Below are 27,762 nucleotides of genomic sequence, written 5' to 3'. Positions count from 1 at the left end.
TTTAGAGTGAAAAATTCAAAATAATATAACTGTAACATCAAATAATTGATTAAGTATCTTTAGCATTTAAAATGGAAATTAGTATATTATTATTATTATAAGGGCACAGCCCTGATCCTCCTAGCCGGCACAAACAGGCCGTATGATCAAAAAAAAAAAAAAAAAAAGTAAAGGGGGGGGAACATATAAAGTCCACAATCTGAGTCTCAGTGCCCAATTCCAGCCCTACCTTTGTTCGTATTTATAATTTTCATTATTGTCTCTGCAAAATCTTTCAAATTTGAATATTTTATTTTTTGGTGCATTTAAAAAATTATTGGATTGCTAAATTATTAATCATTTATTTAATTTTTATGTATTATTTTGCAGACGTGTTCCTCTGAGTTATACTTTCATAAGCATGATTATAGGAAGACTAAGATCAGATGATATTTACAATCAGGTATTTCAGCCTCTGAGAATTATTTTTCCGCATTTTTAATCATCTAAGAATTGAAAATTTTGTCTGTATTACTATTTTTTTCCAAAAAAACTGTATTCTTAGTATCTGAAATTATGAAGTTTTTTAAAGGACATGAAATGGGCAATAAATTCAATGCAATTTGACATAACCATTGTTTATTTGAGATAAAAAATAACATTTTCCATACAGTGCTACGTGTCAGATATAGCGTTTCATTGAAATGGCAGACAGATATTGTCAGGTTAGATTCAATTAGGGACATAGGTACATTATTGAATCTAACCTGACCATGCCTGTCTAAAGTTTACTTTGCACATTATCTGAAGGTGCTGTACGTCTAATTTTTTTTGTTTGCTATGCTGCCTATTCTCAGTAATTTATGATAAATTAACTTAATTAAGCTCTGTATAAGCAGTTGTTTAAATTTTATTTTAAATTCAACTCGTATGGCTTCATAATATGATCCTGTTAAATATGCTGCAACAATAATTCTTTTCTTCACTGTTGATAGCATTTTGGAAAAAGATTTTAATATTTAGACTAAAAGTAACAAACAATTAACAGGTGTGTGCAGAAGTTTCCAGCATCTCTCTCTCTCTCTTCTTCTTCTTTTTTTTTTTTTTTTTTTTTACGAATATTGCATTTTTAAACAACAAAATACAATCTTCTACATTAGTATCAATGTATTTCCCCTGACTCTCTATCATTTTAGTCCATAAATTAGGTAGTTTTCGTATTCTCTGCTCAAAGATGAACTGTGGCTTAGAACCATGAAGTTATCAATATAATTTTTTATAATATTGATATCTGCAGAGCATTGTCCAGAAAGTGTGTGCTAAAACCCACACAGTTGATAATGAAGTAGTGAAATCAGATGAATATGTTACACGTGGAAGAATTTTTCATCCTGTTGAAGATTATTTCTTTTATTGATAAAGCTACCTGCAGACATTGTCATGCCTGTTGCACATACAGACAAAAGTCTTTATTCCGGACTCGTCAGGACTTTGGCGATTCCGAATTATCGGTTTTTCCGGATTATTGATGATCAGTTTAAATCTGGTAAGATGGAATGCAGAAATTATAAAATTAAAAATATGAAACCGTAATTTATGAAATAAAGAACAATTCTGATCTAAAGAGTATCAAAATTTACAACCAAAAAAAAAAAAAAAAAAGCTTAATATTTATTTTTTTACTTTATTAAACATTTCTTTCAACGCGCGAATGCGTAAAGCATATATTACGCATAATCGAAATTAGAAAATTGCAACCAGAAAACTATTTGATTTAAATCATATCAAAGACAGAGTACATCGAGATGAAGTACTACATTTAGTAAGGAATTATAAGCCGAATAAAATGAAAACATCTGCCCTGAAGATAAGGATAGTGCTGACAGATCAACTTCTAGTTCATTGCGCGCCGCGTCGTTCCCCCCCCCTATTTTAAAGCAAAATTAGCACAATTTACAAACATATAAGAGTAAAAAAACATAGATCACTGAGCCGGGTAACAGAGTGGATATACATATGAATATATTTATATACATTTGGTGCGGCCGATAGCAACCAAAATACGAGGTACACATCTACAGTGTCTCACAAAAGTGATGGGACACTTGTGCTTTACAATAGGAAACTGTAGTAAAATAAATTAAAAAAACACGTAAAAATTTTTTGTGGGTGTGTTTCATACTTAAATTTAGTGACAATCATTACATAACATACACTTTCTCAAAATATTAAAATATTAATTTAATAAAAATAGAATTGTTTAGAACGGAGCAAAAAATTGCTCACATAAGCGATGGGACATTTACTTTTCCATCAAATATTTATCAAAAAATTTTACTTTTAAAAGGTTTTAATATTTTGTTGGATTTCCTTTTACTTTTAAAACATGATTTAATCTTGTTTATCAATTTAAAATATGTTTATCAATTTCGGAATGGTTAGAGAATCAAAGGATATGCCTTTATCCATTTTTTGCAGCAATTCCACTTTTTGTTTCATGGACATCAAAACATGCTTTTGCTTTGTAGATCCTTTGGTAGCTCCAGAATCAGAAATTCTTTTTGACATAATCGAAAGTTCAAGTTTACTTTTATAAAATTGCTCTAACATTCTGCAAAAAATAATAAGCTGGATCCAATTAAAAGATTAAGTAACAACGCAATCTGCAACATTAACTGAAATAGATGATTAGATCATTTTAGCTTAGCTTATACCGTCCGTTATACATTAAATGCGCATGCTTAAACGTATTATGCGCATGCATAAAGGTATTATATGTTGACGCATGTGCAGAAAGTTTGTAGCTTTGAGGTCCGGATTATGGACGTCGGGGTTAAAGACTTTTGACTGTATTACCTGTTGCACTCCTTGGCCATTAAAAGGTCGCTTCTCATTTTTTTCACTTAAATGCAGCAGCTGATTACTGTAATGTTTAGCATTGATGATTTCACCAGGCTTTAGCAATATCTAATTGAGCATACCCTTCATATCTTACCAGATGCTCAACAAAAGATTTTGCCATTTGTATTTTTTACTCCCTTGTATGAAGTAAAAAGGAAGTATTGTAATCGCGAAAAGTTTCAGACAGCATATTTCAACAAAAATATCCATTTTGACCTTTATCGAATGCAATTTAACGATGTTTTTGCATAACATCTGCCCGTAAAGACGGAATAAAAGACTCTTTTCATCCAAAAAAAAATATATATATAAAACTGCTTTAAAATGAATTCTGAAGAGAATTTTTCATGGCGTCTGTACGAACGTATCTCGCATAACTCGAAAACGAGTAGCCTCAGAACATTGAAATTTTGTTTATAGCACTGCAATAACATGTACAGTGTCTCACAAAAGTGATGGGACACTTGTGCTTTACAAAAGGAAACTGTAATAAAATAAATTAAAAAAACATGTAAAAATTTTTTGTGGGTGTATTTCATACTTAAATTTAGTAACAATTATTACATAACATACATTTTCTCAAAATATTAAAATATTAATTTAATAAAAATACAATTGTTTAGAACGGAGCAAAAAATGGCTCACATAAGTGATGGGACACCATTAGATACTACTACATACTACAATAAAAATATTTTGGGGTTTTTTATTTTTACTCAGAAGCAATTGGTAATAATTTATAAAATCGTCTGCAGTATTTCTCTCCAGTTTGTTTTGGAATTTTTGTGTTTTTTTAGCTCTGTGCAGCCATGAATGCTAAACGAAAAGAAACATTGCCTGAAATTCGAAAATTAGTTATTAATTTGCATATTGAACGTGGAAAATCTCTTAAAGAAACTGCTGAAACAGTTAACTTGAGTTATTCAACAGTTTTCAGTATCATTAAATGATATAAAAAGAATCATATGATTCAGGATAAAAGAAGACCTGGCTGACCATCAAAGCTATCCAATGGAATAAAGCGAATTATCGTTCGAAATATTTAAAAAAAAAGTCCAAGAATTAGTGCTCCTAAAGTTGCTGCTGATTGACAAGCATTATATGGAGCAATTGTTATTCGTGAGACTATTGAAAGAGTAATTCGATCTGCTGAATATCACGGTAGAGCAGCCAGGAAAAAATTCTTCATAAGTGAAAAGAATAGAAAACTCAGACTGGCTTTCGCAAAATCCAGCATAAATAAGAATTCTGATTACTGGAATGAAGTTATATTTGCTGATGAGTGTAAATTTCATATATTTGGTTCTGACAGTATAATCGTCGTGTGGAGAAAACCCAGGGAAGAATTTCGCAAACAGAACTTGGTGCCAACAGTAAAACATGGTAGAGGAGGAGTTATGGTATGGGAGTGTATGTCGTCCGCTGGAGTTGGTAATCTTATTTTTATTGACAGTATAATGGATCAGTACAAGTATATTGACATTTTAAATCAAAATTTAAAATCTTCAGCACGAAAATTGAACCTTCATAACGATTTTAAATTCTGCCAGGACAATGACACCAAGCACACTGCTTTGAACGCTAGACTCTGGTTGCTGTATAACTGTCCTGAATTATTAAAAACACCACCGCAATCTCCAGACTTAAATCCCATAGAGAATATTTGCAAGAATTGGAATCAAGAATTCACAAACACACCATTTTTTCAAAACAACAATTAAAATTGGTGCTTCAAGAAGAATGGGGTAAAATCACTCCAGAAATCACAAAAAAATTAGTCGAATCCATCCCAAGAAGATTAAATCATGTTTTAAAAGTAAAAGGAAATCCAACAAAATATTAAAACCTTTTAAAAAGTAAAATTTTTTGATAAATATTTGATGGAAAAGTAAATGTCCCATCGCTTATGTGAGCAATTTTTTGCTCCGTTCTAAACAATTCTATTTTTATTAAATTAATATTTTAATATTTTGAGAAAGTGTATGTTATGTAATGATTGTCACTAAATTTAAGTATGAAACACACCCACAAAAAATTTTTACGTGTTTTTTTAATTTATTTTACTACAGTTTCCTATTGTAAAGCACAAGTGTCCCATCACTTTTGTGAGACACTGTAGATGTGTACCTCGTATTTTGGTTGCTATCGGCCGCAGCAAATGTATATAAATATATTCATATGTATATCCACTCTGTTACCCGGCTCAGTGATCTATGTTTTTTTACTCTTATATGTTTGTAAATTGTGTTAATTTTGCTTTAAAATGATTAAATTGTGATGTTCTAATCTTCCGGTTAAGGATTTTATGCCTTTAGTAAATCTGCAAGCAATATTTGTAGAATTAATCAACAATTTAAAAGCTGTTTAAGTGTGATTAAAAAATATATGGCGGACATATTTGTTTACATTTGAAGTAGCAGAATAGTAGATTTGTTGCCAATCTAGAGAGACTAAGCTTTGCAACAACAAAGATAACGCCTTTATTTATTATGAGATACATTCCGGAGACATTGGAAGTCATGTGACGTAAGAACTGCTATTATAAACAAACAAGCTTGTGCTGCGGTAGATGTGTTGAAAATTCGGAAACTTTGTTTATTTTTAATTAGTTATGAAATTTGCATTTCATCTTTAATTATTATTTCATCCATTAATTAACTGTTCATTCATTTGGTTAGTATAATTTTGGTATCTCTTATATGTTATTGTTATCTTTATGATACTCTTTTGTTCGCTGCTTTATCATGTTTTGATTGTTAATATTTATTTATGAATTCTTTCCTTGATCTGATAATTAATTCATTTATAAAAAAGTAAAAATGAATACATAAAATCATGTTTACATAGATTGCTCTTCTACACTGAAAGGAAAGTTACTATTAATATTTTTGAGTCATAATTTTATCAGCTTAACAAGCAGAACAGTATATAAATAGTTGGTTTCTGAAAATCATAATACTCAAATTTCCGGAGCACTGTAAATGCAGTTGGCCCTTAAATCATGTAAGGATAATGATGCCAATGTTCTGCGTGACTCAAATTAGTATATAATTTTGTACAACTTAAAATTTAATTTTTAGCAACTGACTATTATTATCCTATTGATAGTATAAACTGCAAATTAACTCATTTTGTATACTATAATATAAATGTAAAAAAAAATATAGAAGTTTGCAACTGGAGTTCACTGCAGTACTAGCTGTGAAACTAATAATTTTTCATAATACATTTTTCTTCATTTTATAATAATAAATAATAATAAAAGTACTTTCTGTATATATTTAAATATTTAAAAAATAAATTTGAAGTAATTTTTAATCTTGTCAGTTACATAATTTATGTGCAGAATTTTTTATTTTAAAATCATGTACCTCAAACAGATTTTCAAGTGTATTTATTGAGAAGATCTACCATAGGAAATAGACTAGCGTAATTCTAATGCACATGTTATCTCAAACTATGGACTGACACAACCACTGATTTTCAAGGACTAAATATACATGCTAATTTAATATTTAAACTAAAAAAACTCGGCAATCTCCCATAAAAATTAAAAATTAAGTATAAATTCTTATAAAAGCAACCTTTTATATCAAAATGTTTCAGTATACAGATGCTTCTAATATTACAGCTGTTGGTATCCTTAATATCTACAATGGAAGATATTAAAAAAAAATTAACATTCCAATATTTATGTGTATTCATTGAAAACGAATTACAACAGCTAAAATATTAAAACATATCCCGATGAAATTAATAAAATTTTAGCTCCATAAAATATTTTATGACACTAATTATTATTAATAAGAGAAAATTGGCTTTGTATTTATGTTCTTGCAGATAAACAGATCTTTCACGAATTCGGCTATTCCAGTAATTTAGAATGACTATTCATGAACTATGAATATACTATTATTACACTTACATTTAAAAGTTTAGAAAACATTATTCAATGTCTCGGGAATAGTTTTCAATTAACTGATATACACTTAATAATCTTAATGAAAACATTATTAATACTGGTAAGCATCATGCATAAGAAAAATTTATAAATCTTACCTCGTTTCCTAAAGAAAATTGCACAGATGTTTCATAATTTCGGCCTTCACACAGCTTGTTGTAAGTACTGTGCTATCCGGCATTACTTTGAAATGAATATTGTTCACATAGTTTTCCTTAAATTACAAAAGACCCTTCTTGTTGACATCAAGGAAATATAAATGATTTCCAAGCATATTTTTTAATTTCTGGCAAGAGTCATAAATTTCTAAATTCAAAATATCAATTACTTTCAGCGGAATATCTGCTATCGACTCCATTGTAAACACAGCACATGCGGGTGTTGTTGTTTCTAGAGCACATAACCACACTTTTCCTCTTCTTCTCTTGCGGAATGTATCTCATTGCAAATTAAATCATGCTTAATCCTTTCTAGAATTTTTTCAAGGAAATTAGCGTTTAAGATTTACTTCGTAAAAATTTTTTCTTCATATTTTTAATACAGATATTTTGAGTTTTTATGTATTTTTGACTTGTCCCGAAGTGAGAACTGAATTAATTGAATGAGAAATACTGAATCGTCTGTGAAAAACTGTTTCTTTTTTGTTTTGCTTACTTAATTTCTTTTATACATCATTCTAGATATATTAGAGTATTTGAATAGAACATGTGGCAACGATTACATAATTTTTTAAATGATATAAATTTTGTGCATTCTGAGTATTAATATGAGTATTAATAGTCTGAGCATTCTACAATTAATATGAACGAAATATAACGCTTTTAAGTGAACCTACCGCCAGAGTGTCACTATGGTAAACAAATCTAGTGAATTTTAAAGAGTGCATTTATTCTATTGTGGTTTATGCGTTATCGACAAAGTAGATTTAATTCAACCCAATAAGTTTAAATGAAATGCAAGAAAAAATGTGCATAATTTAATATTCCGTACAAGGAAGTCATGTGGTGTACACATCAGATTTTTTTATCAATGGAAACTGAAGGCTGTCCAGGACTTATCCATGATTTTCGATGTTTAAAATTATTATATTAAACCCACTTTTCATCTGTAGTTGATATTTTCCACGGAAGCAACTGTCTTTTATGGTGAGCAAGAATTGATACTCAAGTTTTCAGATGACTCTCAATGTCGCAGCTCTATAAGCTCATGTGGGATTTATATATCTGCTTTCTGGATCTTCTTAAGTTCATCAATATATGCCTAACAACTGTCAAATGGTTAACTTCAATCTTCTTATCCCAAGTCCTTGGTTATTTGGTGCAGATCTTCTTTGAGTTTGATCTCGTCATCATTTTCAAATTCTTGTGATCTTCCACGTATTGGCTTATCTTGCAGATCAAAATCTTCCTTCTTGATCCTGGCAAACCATTCTTTTGTACCAGTGTTGTCCACCGGTATACCAGTCCATATGTTTGTTTAGTTTATCTTCTGGCTTTTGCAGCAGATATTCCAAGGCTGAAAAGATATAGCATGCAAGGTTGAAATTGTGTCTTGTCACAAGCCATGTCAAATGAAGTATGAACTCATTTTATTGAGCAACTAGGTATCAGGCTGTGTACCACTATCAACTTACTCTTTTCAAACAGTGTACTAGAGCTTTTTACAGATAATGCTGAAAACCTTTGCACGCACATGATACATTTTCATTAAAGTGATTGAGAATTTATGGACACCTGTATTTAATTCAAGAATATCTTGTAAGGATTTTTATGTAATAGGAATATATTTATGTCAAATACATATACATAGTTGAGTTTATACATTATTGTATTTCTGCTCAGTTTTATTCTACATTTATTTATGTCTGATGCTTACAAACAATAGTGAGACTCAGTTTCCATGATTTCAGCAGATCCAAGTCCTAAAATATTTTTTGTTTGATGAACTGGTTGTTAAAAATCAAACTGCAATATTTGTTTGTGTAATTTATCTGTTAGGTTACTAATTTTGTCATTTATTTAGGCAAGACAAATGATTCTTAATGTTTAGTTTTACCGCTTTTTCCAAGTTGCTAATTCTCTGAGTAACATAATGGTTTTGTGCATTTTTGGATGAAATATGTGATGTTTATTTATATTTTATTTCCTGCATATAATTTATATATTATTTTATTAATGTGATACAAGTAGAAAGTGGACATTTCTTAAGTCTTCCAAAAATGATATTCTTGTAAAAAATTGTGACAGTTACTTATTGTATGCATTTCATGGTTCAGTGGAAAAATTAGAATATAAAATCAATGCAATTAAAATATATAGGTATTTTAAGTTCTGAAAAAGTATGTCCTGAGGAGAAAAAATTTAATCCAGAACCCTCGGAAATTCATCAGGATACATGCTGCAGATCATTTCTGATTTAATTCGTCTTTAGGCATATCCATTATAATATATCAAAATATTAGGTTAATTTGAATCATCGTTTTAATTATTGATATTAGCACAGAAATGCATGAAATATTCTGTTTTTAGGTTTCAGCATACCCTTTACCTGAACACAGAAGTACTGCTTTGGCTACCCAAGCAGCTATGCTTTATGTTATACTATATTTTGCTCCAGAAATATTGAATAATCATCATGCAAAAATGCGAGAAATTGTTGATAAATTTTTCCCTGATAACTGGGTATGTTTTTTTTTTTTTTAATCTTTCCTTCATTTTAAATATTTTAATTTTTATGATGTACTTGAAATATTTTCTTATGTTATCTGTAGCTAAATCAGATCTTGTTTTATTGATTGCTAAATGATCATTAATATTTTTACTAAGTAAATGCAATTTAATGTTACATCCTATATCTGATCAATCTTCTCAGAAAATTTCAAATTCTCTGCCTCATTTCTGTGTTGTAATTTAATTTAAATAATTCGTCTCACTTTATTTAATATTTCTAATTTTTTCTGTCGTATTTAATTATCAAACTTTTATTTTGGGTTCAAAATTATTATTTCATGCAAGCTTCTTTATAGATGATAAAAGGACATATAAAATGTGGGCAAATTAAAAGGAAAAAATCATATGAACAGTAATTCTATATCTGGGTTCGTACGGTCCTTAAGAGTCCTTAAAAGTACTTAGATATTTTGGACTCGATTTTTCATCCTTAAAAGTCCTTAATTTTGGCCAAAATCAGCAGAAGGTCCTTAATTTTAATCATCTGAAATTTCTGTCTCTTTTTACAATTGCCATTTTGATTATGAATTAACATTTTGGAGGAATATTTTCAGCGATTCACTGGCATATATGGTTATCTTTTGAATGGGTTTATGAGTTATAATTTGTTTCTATTTCTAATATAATTGATGGGATACTCGAGTTTTTAAGCAAGAAGTGAGATATAAGCATTTCGAAATTCATTTTTTCTAATAGAAAGTTCTTAAACAACTTTTCACTTTTGGAGATGTGAATTCTTTTGTTAAACGGTTGTAAATTTGGCGACTTATCAACATTTTGACGATTTTAAGATCAGTTTCTATAGAAAATTTTTAATTCTGAGATCTGCGAATGTTTGGACGATTTTTTTTTCAAACAACCTAACATTGATAAATATTAAAATAATGATATTGAAATTATATTTAAAAAATAACATTAAAATAAAACATTTTTAAATTTTGCTGTCATATTATAAAATTTCATTTTGGTGACTTATTATACGATATTTTGATTCTGAAAAATAAAGAAGGTATAAAGCTATAAAGCACAGTTTACGAAATGGCTCTTAGCAAAAGCAAAATTAGCTATGTAATTAGTTAAAAATATCTTCTTTTTAATTTTTTCATTGTAAAAGTTTTTCCCATGTAATTGTCTTGGAATATTCAAAATTCTCAGAATATGTATCAGTTTTCTCTATAAAATTAATTTTACGCTTTTTTCCTCCCTTTTTTTTTCCAAAATATTTATGGCTTTTTCCTGTTACTGAATTAGTAGGGATAATTTTTCTTTAGTATTTTGGAAAGTTTAGAAAGATTTGAAGGCAAGATTTATAGACCCATGATTCTAGAAGATTCGAGAAATATGTGACAAAATTAAAAATGTCTCCATGGTATCAACACATAATGGATGTATTTTACTGAAAGTTTGCTATGAATTTCTCACTTTTTGGAGAACGTCTGGAAGAACAATGAAAACATAATATTTGAATGTTTTACTCCTTATACTAGAATCATTTTCTTAACATGTTTATCTTCCTTTTATTTTCTCTACTTTTCACTAGACACAAGCATAGAACATATCAAAAATGCTTCTAATCTTGTCACATGGGCAAGCATTATAGAAAGGGATTTTTTTATTAATAAAGAAATTGAAAACTTACAATTTAAAAGATTCATCTAATATGTTTTAATGCATCATACACAGAGCTGGCACTAGGCATTTTCCCACCTGATGCAATCTCTGTGGAGCCTAAATTCTGCTTCTAATGCCTGCTCTAAATTCTAAAAGTTTTGCCATTTCCAGATTTTATCGTTTGGTGTGTCACTAAATTCTAAAAATTCTGCCACAGTGGCTCTGTAACTGTCCTTTACCATATATATTTCTTCTGAATGTTTATATTACTAAAGAATTAAAATTAGCCATTTTCTATGCATTCTAAATGCATTTCATGTTTTTTAGAATAACGGAAATCTTTAATAAATTCCAAAAATTCTAAAATGAAAAGGAAATGTGTTGAAGAAAGAAAATAATAAAGACAAAGAAAATTATTCTTCAAAGAAAATGTGCAGTTATTATTATGTAAATTACCCAATTGTTTATGATTTCAGCCTTTACTATAATTTTCCATTTCTGTTTTTTCATATGATGGGGTTACTGAGCCAGATTAAATTAAAATTAAATTGTATAATCTTTGACCACTAGTCCACATTTTTAGTTTGAATTTGATTGTTCTTGTTTAATTACGTCACCGTGAGCTGTAAATGATTTTTTTAGCATCAGAACATGCCGTTGTATTCTAAGTTCTTTTTATATAAGAGTCTTATTTAAACCTTTGTCTGATATTTTAGTTATTTTCAGACATAGCGATAGTTTGCTTCACATCAGTTGGGTTTTCGACTATTTAACTTTTATCAGATCAAGTAAACCCTCATAGGTACATTGTGGAGAGGTTGACAAGTTAGGAGAAAAGCAGTTAGGTTGATGCAGAAACTAGCGAGAGCATTGGTTTGCATTTTGAGACAAATCTCTAATTGTTAGAAAAGATGCTTAAAGAGAAGGAAATTGATATAAACTAGCCAAAATGTTCGGGAAGGCTTCAAATTAAAATGATGGATAAATATTTTGTTGAGTGTTGTTGCTACAAAACATTAGCTTTTAATGTGTTTAATGTGTCCTAATATCGTTTAAGAATCAATGTTATAAATTACATGTATTTTAAACTGTGAAATTTGATTAGATTTTGATTTTAATAGAGCTTTTTTAACAAATATTGTTAAAATATAAAATTTAATTGTTTAAGCTTTTAATGTGTTTAATGTGTCCTAATATTGTTTAAGAATCAATGTTATAAATTACATGTATTTTAAACTGTGAAATTTGAGTAGATTTTAATTTTAATAGGGCTTTTTTAACAAATATTGTTAAAAAATAAAATTTAATTGTGGCCATGTAAATCCATAATGACTAATGTTATCTAATTACCTAATTTAATTATTTATAACTAACTGCTTACCCTTAAAAATTATCTCTACGTATTAAAGCGAGTTATTGCCTTTCATTAATACTCACTGTAGTCACAGGATAAAACACAAAAACGTAAAAATTCAAGTAAAACTTATTCTTTGCATCTAGCGAGACTTGAAATAATACAAAACTACTTATTACCTCTGGTTCTTTAATGGCTTATTGGAACCTTAAAGTATATTAACTGGGTTAGAACCCCTGAAACTGTACACGAAGCTATGACACTAACTGCATCAGAGCCCCTGTTCATTTATTTTTTTAACTTCAATTTGGCTTGAACTCTCTATTTTAAATTATTGGTTCATATATGTAATATTTTTAATGCATAGTCGTGATAGCAGAGCGGCAAGACGGGACAAAGATGTTGATTCTAAACCAAGTTCAGCTAATTACCATCTTTATTTTCAGGCACATTAGAATAATTCATCTTAGACAATATATTTGTTTAACATAAACAATTACAATAATTTCTTACATACACAGATTAACGAGGCAATATCCTCTTAGACAAACAAGCAAAGCAACGTAGATGCTGGCATGGAGGAAGCTAGGAGAAATAGATTACGCAGTTTATTTGTGAGCTGTTATATAATCATGGAAGGATCTCAAATTTGGGAGAACAGATGAATTTAGGGAAAGAGCATCAAATCTAAAATCATTAATTTTGATGTTGCCAATTATTTTTAAAAGTAGCTATTTTATTTTGTTATAACTTACATATATATATATGTGGGATCTTGTCTTGGGTAATCACAGTATATTTTGAAACAAAACACTTTAATGAATCATTAATACATATACAACATCGTTCATCTCACTTCACAAAACAAAGCGATGAGAGTTCCATCAATTTCACTCATGCAGTAAACAGTTAAAAATTAGATACCTTGCGAGAAAAATGTTAGGCTATAGAGTTAGAATCCAACATTCAGACTTCCTGATATCTGTCGACCTCGATGACATTATTCTACTCTTGATAACATTGGTCATCTTAAATCATCGTAGTCTTCGGTAAAAGGAACCATCATCATGAATAAACCAAAATCTGAAAATTAAAATTAATATGAAGAGAGAGGATAAGATTGTGTGCTAAATGTAATATTGAAAGGAAATATCTTAATTGTCCATCATCTTTGCAGCAGTAGCGTCGTCAACTGACTCCCCCCCCCCATTTTTTTCAAAACTCTTCATCTGAAATGAAAAACTCCAACTGTAACATTTTTAGAATGCTACATTTCATCTTAAAACAAAATTAGTTGAAATAAAAGTTATTATTAGGTGAAAGATCACAGGTCGCTTATCAGTTGTATCACTCCAGCTTTAAATGTCATAATCAGTATTATTCTATACATGTTCTTCTGTTTGGTTCCGGTGTTTTATGTATTTAGCGCTAGATGGGTCGTTCAAGATCGTTTTTTACAACATCATAAGTGTCATTATTCTTTATTTTTGTAATCTTATACGGGCCTAAATATTTTGATTTTAATTTAAAGTTTGATCCAAATTGCATTCTTTTGATTCCTACTAAATCATTACTTTTAAAACATTTTGAAGAACATCCTCAATGGTTATATGTGTTATATATTTTCTTATTTCGTTCCTGTACCTTAAATGTTTGTTATTTTGCATCTTTTCGAAGTTTTGATTTCTGCGTCAATTATTCCTTTAAGTTTAATATTTTCTTTTCCAAAAGTATAATTAGTATCTGCTTGAAACGTGGAAACATTCCGTAAAATTAAGAGTTGATTTTGCTTTAGGAAATCTTGTTTCTGGGACTGAAGGTTCTTCAAGAGAAGATTTATTCCTCTTATATGACCTTATCTTTAGTTGATTCGTAAGTTGGAGTCACACTAGACGGTGTTGGAAAAGCAGCAGCATTCCACAGGTCTCCATAATATTCCTGATCATCAGACTTCTTTCTTGGCATCTGATGGTTGTTTCTGTAAAGTTTCTACAGTTTGTTCTGCTACAAAAAGATTTCTCTCCAAAGGTCTAACTTGTTGTTCATGAGCATCCAAATCCATTTGTTAAATAGTTTTTCCTATATTACTTGGACACTTTCTTTATTTATAATTGGTAAACGTGTGGGTCTCAAAGAAATAGATTGATCATCTTTTAAAATAATATTCAATTTTGATATTAGTAGGTTTTTCTTTGGCTTCTTCCTTTAGATTTTTCAGACATACCAGAATCCAGTTCTTCAGCTAGAAGTTTCTCTTGGTTCAGCTAGAAGTTTCTGTTTTTTATTGTTGATATTTCTGTTTAACCAGCATTATCTTCAACAAGTTTCTTAGATTCTGAATCCTTTCTTTTTCTAGAACTCTTTGGCCCTGAAGTGGGTTTCTTAGAATTATTTTTTTCATTGCTCTTTTTTGATTTACCAAACATTCTTAGGTGGGTATTTCTTCTGCCTTTAGAAATGAAATTTTTCCCTTCCTCTACATTTTGCAATTTTCCTTTTCCACCTTTGATATCTCTTTTTTCTTCCTGAAATTCCTCTTCCTTTAATTCATCTTCAACAACATCTCTTTCTTCCATAACATTTTCAGATTTATTAGGAATATGATTTTCAATTAAGTGTTTTACTTTTGACTTGCATGCTTTAGTAAGGATCCGAACTATTATTTAACTCATCTTCATGATCCAGATTTATATATATCAAATTTTATTCATTTTCATCTTCTACTGTTTTCATATGACGTTTTTCTTTATAATAATTTCCATTTGCAAAAGCAATTCATTTCCAATAACACAATTTTCTTTCATTTTTTCTTGAGGTACAGCATAAATATTTGATTTAATTTCACAATCATTGATTCATATGGAACCTTTAAAATAACCAATAGGTTTTATTTTATTATTACCAGGGCCTACTAGAATCAAATCTGAAGAATTAATACTAGGTGAACCAATTACTTTATATAAATATTTCCCGATGCTATATTTATATCACTTCCTGTATCAATAAGAGCTTTTACTTCTACATCATCCATCAATACAATTTTATTCATATCATTTAACTGCTTATTTACAAATACGGTAGAAGTCCAAAAATCCACAAAGCTCGGGACCAGAGATTGTGCAGATTTTAGGACAGAAAAGATAAAGCATAATATTCAGACTAAAAGTGTAAAATAAATAAGGTGTATTAGATACATTTAATTAAATTATTATATACATTATTGTAATAATTTATCACATGCATTAAATTATTATTACATATATAAATTGATTATATTATTGATTGTATTATATGTACACAGCATTGAGGTTTGCCAATTTCAACTCGTGCAAAGATTTCCGGTTTCGGATTCCGTATTAGAATCGCTCTTGCTGTAAAATTTCAACAGCTTTTCTTTATTTTTCCGTATATCATACACAATCATGTCGCAATTCCATACGATCTTGCTATAAACCGAGGAGTAGCACCTGCCTTCATCTTTTGCAGAATTTGCATTTTTTGCATTACCGTCAGTGCAATGTGTTTACGTTTTTCAACATTGCAACAAGCAGTAAAATCATGAGTGCGTTTCTTATCTATCATTGTATTAAAAACGGCTGAAATTAAAAATATTCTTATCCACAAGATATCTGGATTAAAAAAAGGCAGCACTAAACAATTTCGTGAAATATCAAAGCTCAGAAAATACAACAACGTGAATTGTGAACTTAAAAGAAGAGTTGAGTGAATCGTCTGTTTTTTTTTTTTTTTTTTTTGTTTAAACCCTCGATGCAGATTGGAGGGAAAAAAAACTTTTATTATGATGTCAATAATTTTGTATTTCCATTATGAATCATTATTATTCGGTAAGTATTTTCCCTTCGATATTTCGTACTCAATGTTGCGGTTTCCAGAACCTATAAACTGAATGTTTATATTTTGAGAGGCAACGCTGATTTCAGAGTTGGCAGATTTTCGGTATTTGACTGTACTACTACCTTTCAAATCAAAAGGACTCTTGATCCATTCGATTTGAAAGGTGAAATTGTATTCTTGATTTTCTACAGATAAATTGATGAAAGCTGCCCTTTTGCAAGCTGGATCTTCATTAATTAATTCAGAAAACATTCATCAGCAAGGAGCCTAATCACCTTTTGCTGTTTTTTCAAATTAAATGTGATAAGTAATGAAAGGAAAACAAACTTTGGTTCGATGGCATAAAGATCAACATCATCAGTTCTTATATTATAGTTTGCCTTTTTTGATATTTCAGTTAACTGTTATGCAAAACTGTGAAGACCTTTTCCAGTGAATACATGTCCTCTGCTTTCTCATTAAAGAATCTAAAGAATGATCATCCCTTACTGTTGTACATCTTGGACAGTTCTCCATATTAAATCAGAATTGTTATTAAATTACTATACAGCTATGACTCAATTTTGAACCGAATGAACAAATTCCTTTCAACTTCATTCTAAGGACTTCAAGATAATCTTCTGTTCTCTAGCAAATTGAATTGGAAATACATATGTCACATAGAGAATGCAGGTTCAAATTTGAAACAGTTTCTTGTATTTGCTGATAAGAGTTTTGCAGTTAGACAGTGTAGTTAGTTTATTTATATGCATCTTTATTTTTTACTGTCTAATGCATACTTTTTTACTTGAATGCATCCAATGATTTTTTATACATATTATGCAGTTTTAAACAGAGAGAAACAGAACTACCAAATTTAGTTAACATATTGTCCAGTATATTGTGTACTTTGACAGGATGGTTGGATTTTTTTAAATTTCGATTACCATAATTTCTGGAAGAAACGCCGCGGCGTTTACATGTTTTAAACTTAAATTTTCAGCGGGTGCGGCGTTTAGGTGCACTAAAAATAAAATATTTCTTTATGAGGGTCATTTTACATAGTTTGGATGGCCTTGTCATTGTGCATAGACTGGTGCTGTTCCCACGCAAAAGACCACTCAGTTGCTTTTCCCCTTCAGCATGAATCGATTTTTCTTGGCATTCTGCCAGATACAAATCCCATCAGTTTGGGTACAAGTACTTGTTGGATAGTTTTTAAGTAAGAAGGGAGCGGAAAATTTTTGAAAATGGCACCTAAACGGCATGGATGCTATACTGCTGGTTTTAAGCTTAATGTATTTTCACGTGCTGAACAAATTGGAAATAGAGCAGCAGCTCGAGAGTATGAAGTGGACAAGAGATATATTCGACATTGGAGAACTGAAAAAGAAGAATTTAAAAATATGCCACAACAGAAACAAGCCAAAAGAAGTGGTTCTGTAAGGTGGCCGAATCTAGAGGATGACAAAATGGATAAAGGAGCAACAAGGAAAGGGAATGGCAATTCCGACTGCAAAAATTCGCTTACAAGCAAAATTTATAGCAAAACAAATGAACATAAATGATTTCAAAGGAGGACCTTGCTGGTGTAGCAGATTTATGAAAAGAAAAAATATTTCTGTGCGTACTAGAATAACAGTCGGGCAACAATTACTTATGGACTGGCAGGATAAAAAGGCATCTTTTCTAAAATATGTGACAGATATGATTGACAAAAAAAAACCTTCTTCGGTCACAGATAATAAATATGGATGAAACAACGCCATTAGCTTTCGCCTCTCCTGCAAACAGAACTGTTGATGAAACTGCTGCAAAAACTGTATCTGTGCTTACGACGAGGCATGAAAGAATGTCATTTACATGTGTGTTAGCTTGTGCTTCGAACGGTGACAAGCTAAAGCCAATTATCATTTTTAAATTAAAGCCTATTTCGAAGGGAGATTTCCTAATGACGTAATTATTTGTGCAAACGAGAGCGGCTGGATGTGCAAAACAATCATGCATGAGTGGCTACAAAAAGTTTGGCAGTGTTGTAAGGGATCTTTTTTCCAACCAAAAGGATTATTGATAATGGATTCCATGCGTGCTCATTTACTTGAGTCAGTGAAAACCAGATGTCAAAAATTGTCCACAACTGTCGCAATAATTCTTGGTAGTTTGACAAAAATCTTAGAACCATTAGATTTGTCAGGTAATAAATCCTTCAAAGCTGAAGTCTGAAAGCGGTGGGAGTGCTGGATGAGTGAAGGATTGCATACATATACCAAAAGCGGTAAAATGCGTAGAGCATCTTATGAAGAAGTTGCAAATTGGGTAGGAAGTGCATGGAAATTGGTAAAAACATCGTCAATAATAGCAGGGTTCAAAGAAGCTGAAATTATATCCTTAGATAAAGAGACTGTAAACCAAGAGAATGAATGTGACGATCTGGAAGACTTGGTCTTTACTAAATCTTTTTAATTCAGATAGTGGAGAATCAGATTTTGATGGCTTCATAATGATGTATAGTTTGCTGTAATTCCTTTTGTAAGTAACATGAAGGTAAATATATTTTCCGCATTTCTTACCTTTAATTTATTTTTGAGTTATGGTTTCATTTCATGCATTTTTCTTAACTGGTATGTCATATATCAGGACTTAGGTTGAGATTTTGCATCTATATGGCGCATGACGATGTCACGCGCAATTTAATCTATTGTGGCGTTTACGCCGATGCGGCGTTTTTGTGTAATCTTAATTTTTTCCCCGCCATTTTTCTTGAGTGTGGCGTTTACGCTGATGTGGCCTTTCTTCCGGAAATTACGGTAGATTTGTTTTATTTAATGTTAAATATCATATTTATTCACATATTCCCCCTCTAGCATGTTTTCTCCCTTAGCTTTTTAGCATTAAGATTCTGAAAATTTTTTAAACATTCACATAATTTCTCCTACATCAAAGGATTCAGGAAGCAGCTACCTTAAATTTTTAACATCGATTTGCTCACATAATAGTTTTAAGTAGCCAAAACAATTTTGTTTCTAAACTGCCTAATTTACTCACAACTTTAGTTCAAATGAGCATGTGTATTAAAGTCCTTAAATCACTGCCTGGTACTAGAAGAGGTCTAATAAATGAAAATGTAAATGGTGTTCTGTTATAATATCAAAGTTGATTGACTGCAGCTAAAGCAGCACAGAACCTTAAGTCTATATTTGCTAGCAAATTGATGACAATACATGTTAAAAAAATTTTCTTACCTTTCAAGTTTGGAATAATTCAGTAAATATTTTTATGAGTGATTTTTTTCAACAAAAAAAAAAAAAAAAAAAAAAAAAAAAAAAATCCCACCCTTTTTTTATATGTTTTGAATCTTATTGGAAGACTTAAGGCAACAAGAATCAGTGTAATATTCATAAATTTGCAGCTGATTCTTGTTGCTTTATCTTCTCCAATAATCTTCATTCAGTGTTTTATTTATGTCATATGTTTTGAATCTGTTTACCAGAATTTTTAGTTAAAGAAACTGTTTCTTGCGTAAAATATTTTATGGGTTTAGAAAAGTTTGATGTGCTTCTTATTGTCTTAAGTTTCATTAAAATTTTTTGTCTAGTTCCTTCCTCTCTGCAGTTTTTCTATTCATGAAGAAAGTGAATGCACATTTTGAAAAATTGTAAATTTCATTTATAAAGATGTAATTAAGTTGTTCAGTCTGTATTTTTTAAACTTTTCATTGTTTGTGACTTCATTTATTGCTTTTGCATCTAATGGTTCTGTGAGACTAAAGGTGCATCCAAGAGATAATAAGAGGTTTTGTTAACAATAACAACATTTATTTACAAGAAAATATACGAAAATTTCAATCAATTAGATATATTATTAGGCATCTCTGCCTTCCACGTCTTACACCTTTAGTATCCTGCCTGCCACTGACTATTAGGACGAACGCAGCGCCCTCTAGTCAGAATGACGGTGGAAATACGTAATACTCCCCACCTGAACTCACTTGAGTTCACTTACCATTGAATTAACTAAATTTACATTCAGGAACCATTTAAAATTACAAGAATAAAAATATAAGTAGCGTATTATATCAAATACAAAGCTTCAAAATTATTCAGTGACTTAACATACAAAAACCAATTACACTTTTAACTTCCAAAGAAAATTGTTCAAATATCAAGCATTAAAATATAAGCACAATTAAACTATCATTAATACACAGATAGAACATTAACAGGTTGCAACTCAATTAAATTAACATAATTAAGGATTAATTTCCAAATTATACACAAGTTGTACTGAGCGTCTTATTTGTCCTTTAGGAGTCTGAATAAGAAGAGAACGAACTTTTCCATCTCTTCCTGGATATAGCTCTAAAATTTTCCCCATCATCCACATATTTCTGGGATAACGCTCATCATTAATCAAAACAATATCATTCACTTTAAATGAAACTATTTTACCTGGTTGTGGAGAAATATAAGCTGATCTTAGATTAAGTAAATATTCCTTTCTCCACCTGTTCCAGAAGTGATTCAAAAGTGTTTGCTGATATTTATATTTCTTTACCAAAGAATTCCTATTAACATTTAAATTTTCATTTTTATGTTTTATTACAGGTAAAGACACCAATCTTTTACTAATAAGAAAATGAGATGGGGTGAGTGGAGAGGGTTCTGAGGGTTCGTTGTACAGATACGTGATAGGCCTGGAATTAACCAGAGCTTCAATTTCTGAAAAAACAGTTTCCAATTCCTTCAAAGAAAGAGAGGATCGTCCAACAATTTTCTTTAAGCAGGTTTTAACCGTCCGTATCTGTCTCTCCCAGAAACCTCCCCACCATGGACTTTTTTCAACTATAAAATTCCAAACTATACCTTTAGAAGCAAACAAATTTTTAACTTGATCATTATCTATCTGATTCCACCATTTTTTCAATTCACTATTTGCTTTTTTAAAAGCTTTGGCATTATCAGAATATATAGTGGAACATAATCCTCGATGAGAAACAAATCGTCGGAATCCTAACAAAAAGGAATCAGCACTTATGTTAAGAACTACTTCTAAGTAGATAGCTCTTGTCATTGCACAGCTGAATATAAGTAAATAACACTTTGAATTAAAATCACGAACAAAAAATGGTCCGGCAAAATCCACACCGCATACATCAAATGGTGGATGCTCTTGAATTCTATCAGGCGGTAAAGGGGCAACCACCTGCATTCCAGATTTCACTTTGAATCGTCTACAAATCAGACAGTTATTTAACACTTTTTTCACAAATTGACGACCTTTAACAATCCAGAATTGTTCTCGTAAATGTGTTAAAGTTGCATCAACACCTAAATGGCACATTTTAGTATGAGAATCACAGATAAGTAGTTCGACAAATTTATCATTAGATGGAAGAAGCCAAGAATGTTTAGCTCGCATATCGTTACATGAAAACTGTAGACGTCCCTTTAAACAAAGTAAGTTATTATCATCAAGTTCAGGATTCAAATTAAATATGCGTGAACTCTTATCGATAGTTCCTTTAGAAAGAAGTTGGGTAACTTCTGTACTATAATGTTTGAATTGAGTAGCTTTGATCCAAAAACGCAAAGCTTGCTCGAGTTCTGGAGCACATATAGGTCCATTTAATTTTGTAGAATTAGGTTTAGAATTGTGCACAAACCTTTTAATCCAAGCAGTAACACGCAGTAATCTACTTAATTCGCTGAAGTCATTAACGTCCAGTAACGACGACATAGGTAAGTTTCCATTAGCTGAACTGGTTACCATGGAATTAACCAGTGCAGTCCGTCGCTCTTTCACTATAACGCGTTCATCACAGATGTCATTAAAATGTTGTAGCGATTCTTTAAGAGGCCACGAGTGAAGTGGTTTAGACAACCAAACAGGGCCTGACCACCACAGAGAACTTATAAGAATCCTCCTAGCCGATTCTCCTCTAGTAGTAAGGTCTGCGGGATTGTCGGAGCCACTGCAATGGTTCCAACACTCTGGTAGAGTCAGCGACTGCACTTGAGCTACTCTGTTGGCGACAAATGGTTTCCATTGTTTAGAAGATCCTTTCAACCAATGAAGGACGATTTGAGAGTCGCTCCAAAAGAAAATTTGTTTCGCGAAATTAGGAAATAGACCTTGTAAATAATTTCCTAAACGTGCAGCGAGGAGAGCTGCCATTAACTCTAATCTTGCAAGAGTCAAAGTTTTTAAAGGAGCAACTTTACTTTTTGACATTATAAAGCTCACTTTGATTTGGCCATTGTAATTCACGTACCTTAGGAACGTAACAGCCCCATATGCCTTGGGACTGGCGTCACAAAACACATGAAGAGAAACTTCACTTATTTCTACACTTTCAAAAAACCTTCTTTCAATAGATACTGATTCAAGTTCACAAAGTTCAGAACACCAGGTTTTCCATTTATTTTGGAGGTCACTTGGCAAATCTTCATCCCATTGTAGACCACGTTCCCACATCTCTTGCAGAAGAATTTTCACAGTGATTACAAAGGGACTAATGAGTCCACATGGATCAAATATCTTTGAAATAACTCTCAAAACATGACGCTTGGTGATTCTAGCATCAATGGAATCCCTAACATCTCTTAAATCTAATTTAATTTTATCCTCAATCGGATCCCACTTCAATCCCAAGAAACCTGTTCCTTGCCCGAAGTCAGTATTTTCCTCATATCCGTTTTCATTCCAAAGTTTATACAATTCCGGACAATTAGTTTTTAATTTCCTCAATTGAAATCCCGCTGCTTTTAATATCTGTATTGCCATAGAAGTTAAATAATAAGCATCTTGAACGGTATTGGCTCCATAGCAGAGATCATCAACATAAAGAAAAGAATTTAACATGTCATAACATTTTGGATGATGTTCCTTAAATTTCTTAATGTGAAATTTCAAAACGCAAGCCAAGGAAAATGGCGAAGTAGTTAAACCGAATGGGAGACGATTTAAATGGAGAGTTTCGGTTGAATCGCCTACCTCTTCGGGAAACCACAAAAATTTAAGGTATTTTCTATCTTTTTCCGCAATCTCTATCATAAGAAAAGCTTTCTCTAAATCTCCGCAAAATGCAACTTGATATTCTCGAAATTTAAGAATTATGTCCAATAAATTTGCATAAAGATTTACTCCTGATTCTAGAGACTCATTAAGAGATTTATTATTTTCATTACCTTTACTGCTACAGTCATAAACAATTCTAACTCGAGTTGTTTCCTTGTCATCCCTAATTACCGCTCTGTGAGGCATATAATATCCTAAATTTTTATCTTCATTAACACATTTTCCCACAATCTGACATTCTAACTGATCCGATATAATTTGTTTATACTGGTCATAAATTTCTTGATTTTTATTTAGTTTTTGCTTTAACGAATCAAAACGCTTTTTCGCAACCTCATAATTAGAATTCAACCCAACTACAGGTCCCAAGTTTTCCTTCCACATCAATCTACAAACATACCTTTCCCCATTAAATTCCAAAGAATTTTCAAATTTTTCAATCAATTGCTTGTCCCATTCAGAAAAGTTTTGTTTGTCTGACTGAAATTCTTCTATTTCCCAAAATTTTTTCAAATCGCACAAAATTGAAGAAGAGTCCATGACTAAACATACATTTTCATAATTATTAGTTAATTTATTACTTCCTTCCACTCCCGCTAGTAACCAACCGAAACAAGAATTTATCGCAGTAATGTTTTCATTTAACTTTACTCTCTCGTCATAAACAATATCCCAAAATGAATCACATCCGATAAGTATTTCCGTCTGACAGTCGCCAGAAAATGAATCAGCCAAAGGTAAACCTCTTTCCTTCAACGCATTGCGAATAGATACATTAGGAATTTTCAAGGACAAATTAGATATATATTCCGTTATGACAGCTTCTAACTCGTACGATTTCGAACTTTGATCCCTATTGCGCAACGTCAATGAAACGATACCGTATTCCTTCTCACGTGCTATTTTGTCTCCGAAAGCAAAAATAGCTATTCTTTCGTAGCGTATTGGCTTTAATTTTAATTCTTTAACTAATCGAGATGAAATAAAACTTCGATGACTACCATTGTCTAAAATAACATTAGTTAAGACTGAAATTTTATCCGAACAAGTTAAAACTGTACATGTTTGTAAAAAGGGCTTATTTTTGGTACATATATTACTATGAGACACAGAAAGATTCTCGGCGCTTTTATTAGATTTAGATTGTGAGTCATTCAAAATAGTTTCGCTTTCCACTTGCTTCTCACAACCTCTCGTCTTAACATTAACGGGTTTATTTTTTCTACACACTGACTCATGATGAAAATTGCTTAAACAATTTTTACACGATATTTTTGCCCTGCATACGCGAGACCTGTGATATTTCTGGAAACAACACCAGCGTCTAGCTTCAGTCCTAAGCTTATTTATTTTTTGTTCTACATCCAATTTTTTACAACTTACGGAATCGTGATGACCGTCACAGAATAAACAAACATTTTTTATTTGTGCATTTAACGCTGAAGCGGTTGATATATTTTTAGGCTTTGAATAGTTTTTCTGATAAGTTTGACCACTTTGATAATTTTGGGAAAAGGATCGTTTTGTTTCGTAACTTTTTAGGGGGCTCATCACAGTTTCGGCAATTTCCCTAGATTCGACTTCATTCCTCAAAAACGTAATAATTTCCGAAACCTCACAATTCACTTCCCTGTTTCGTTTTCGGTGAAAATCTAACACCAAATCTTGTGGTAGCAACTTCAACAATACTGGATTCAATAAATGCCCATATGAACCCTCCGTTACATTTAATGAACGCAAATTTCTTATATTAACTTCTATTTCATCGTATAATTTACGCAAACCCTTAACATTAGACGAACTTCTCACGGGTTCTAAGCTTAATAATTTAGTCATATAAGAATTTATAATAGAATCAGTTCTACCATATCTTTGTTTTAAAAGCTCAAGACATGAGTCATAGTTTTTCTCATTTAATTCAAAACCCGAAACAACGTTATATGCAGGACCAGAAAGAAGAGATTTTAAATATTGGAATTTTTCAATTTTCGTAAGTGAATTGTTTGAACCGATTGCGCTATCAAAACAGTTTAAGAATTCCATAAATTTGCCAGAATCACCACAGAATCGCGAAATTTCTAACTTTGGTAATTTTAAAGCCGTAACGGTGTTTTCCGAAACACTAGATGTGTTAAGAACTGAAGAAGTCCGCTGAACATTTTCTGCTGCTAATCCTTTAATTTTGCTTTTTAGTTTAATCTTAGCTAACAATATTTTGTCATCGTATTCTTCCGAAGCTTTTAATTCACCTTTAAATTTTTCCGGATCGTCTATGAGTGCTTCCACCTCTAAATCATGGCTTTTCAAGATCTGCTCTTTCGTTTCTAATAGTTCCAGTAGTTCTGATAATGAACTTACGTCTTCGACGGCTTCATCAAGCTTCTGCACTCTTTTAACTAGTTTAGTGACACTAGCGCGAACGTTACTTCTTTTTTCAGTTATTTTCGAAAGCTTATCCATATTAACTCCGAATATGTGAGTTCAAAAGGTCTTACCTCCACAGTCCAGTATGCAATATTGCGTATCCAAAAGCGTGTGTAAAGTATCCAAACTTCTCAGAAATATAATCCAGTAATGATGACTAATTACTTCCGATATTCCACATTCGCGGATAAGATGCACCAATTTTGCATCAAATGGTTCTGTGAGACTAAAGGTGCATCCAAGAGATAATAAGAGGTTTTGTTAACAATAACAACATTTATTTACAAGAAAATATATGAAAATTTCAATCAATTAGATATATTATTAGGCATCTCTGCCTTCCACGTCTTACACCTTTAGTATCCTGCCTGCCACTGACTATTAGGACGAACGCAGCGCCCTCTAGTCAGAATGACGGTGGAAATACATAATAATTGCTTTTGTATTAAAAAAGTATGTATATGGAAGGTGTTATTTTTTCCTTTCGTATATAATTATTTAATTGCATATTTGTGAGCTCTAATTACTCCAAAAATTTTAAGTAATGTGTTTCAATGTAGTAAAAGAAATATTGACAGCTGATTCTGTTAGCATTCCAAAATATCGTGTATTATTTTGAACTAGTATTTTCTGATTATTCACATCCCCAAGCCATTCGTGACTTGGTTTAGTGAAAAATTTTTGTTTGCTGATTTTTACAGCTCATGGGTAATGTTTTGTTTGTAAATTATAATAAAGAAGAGACATTTTAAAAGAAATAAGAAATTTTATGAAGTTGGGGAATCTGTATGGCTGATATTTGCATATCTATAGCCAGTGTTAACTGTGTGCGGAATGATGGTTAAAGTGTGTAAATGTACATGCATTCAAACAAGTGTGTTACACACATGCATAGTTAGCTGTTCTCACAATGCTAAAAAATATGTCAAGAACCTGAAAGTTCTACTGTAGATTAAAACCTGGGGGTGCAGATAATCGGAAAGTACTAAAAAATATGTAGATGTTGAGTCACACTATAACCCCAGCTGGGGGTATAAATAACTTAGCTAGCTCTACTTCATTAAAAATAAAATTACATGTGTTTTGGCAGGTGAATTATAATCATCAAAATCTCTAATTTTAAACAAACAGGCATTTAAAGTACAATCACTTTAAATTTATTCTACCTCAACAATTGTGAGGGATTAAATAAAAATATGAAAACATAAAGTTGCCAGCCAATTAGACTTAGTTCAAATACAAATTATTTCCGCAATTGTTGTAAATCCAACGTTTTAATTTAACGTGACTAAATGCTGTATGCTGCTCCTGGATCACAACAAAATTCTTACACATGACTTGTCAAATCTGCATATAATCTCAATCTACAGTGTCCACATCAAGATCAACACTGAAGTCACCAACTGTCTTAAACTTTAATTGGGAAGGCAGCAGTGGACTGCAGGCCAAAACTCTTGCACATATTTCATAATTCCTCCATAATAAAATTGCTTGCCACACAAATCCACATGGATTCTGAAATCAGTGAACCTTCTGACAAAAAGAGGCAGATAACATTTCGTTTGTAAAATTTAAATGTAAATGCCACAACACCAAAGTTATATCGCAGTACAAAGTATGAATATAAAACGAGATGTATAGATGTTAGATATTATTCAAAATTTTACAGAAGCACGAAATTATTATTACTTATGTATGATTTCAGTCTATTACAGATAGTCTGCTCATTATAGGTGTCAGTCTTGATGGTTTGCAATTACCTTACAATAGTATTTGTGTTAGGTAATATTTAATATGATTATACCTTAGTTAAAACTGTAGGAAATAAATAGTATAGGCAGTTATCATACATGTTTGAAAATTTGCATCTGCAAAATGCTGAATAAGCGTAT

General features: G+C 31.1%; 1 protein-coding gene across 2 annotated transcripts in view; it reads left to right on the top strand.

Annotated features, from left to right (window-relative positions):
• The window catches only part of Strump (WASH complex subunit strump), a 272,405-nt gene that overhangs the window by 99,513 nt on the left and 145,130 nt on the right, over positions 1-27,762 (top strand). For both annotated transcript variants that reach the window (XM_085825272.1, XM_085825271.1), the window contains exons 6-7: positions 370-442; positions 9,370-9,522. In XM_085825272.1, the coding sequence (XP_085681398.1) occupies positions 370-442; positions 9,370-9,522 (226 nt within the window). The remainder of the gene's footprint in view (positions 1-369; positions 443-9,369; positions 9,523-27,762) is intronic.

Source organism: Stegodyphus dumicola, chromosome 10 (genome assembly GCF_044657685.1).
Source record: "Stegodyphus dumicola isolate Sdum_Otavi_A_Nest chromosome 10, ASM4465768v1".
Taxonomy (NCBI): domain Eukaryota; kingdom Metazoa; phylum Arthropoda; class Arachnida; order Araneae; family Eresidae; genus Stegodyphus; species Stegodyphus dumicola.
The sequence above is the reverse complement of the archived record's forward strand: the minus strand, read 5'-3'. Positions and strand labels throughout refer to the sequence as shown.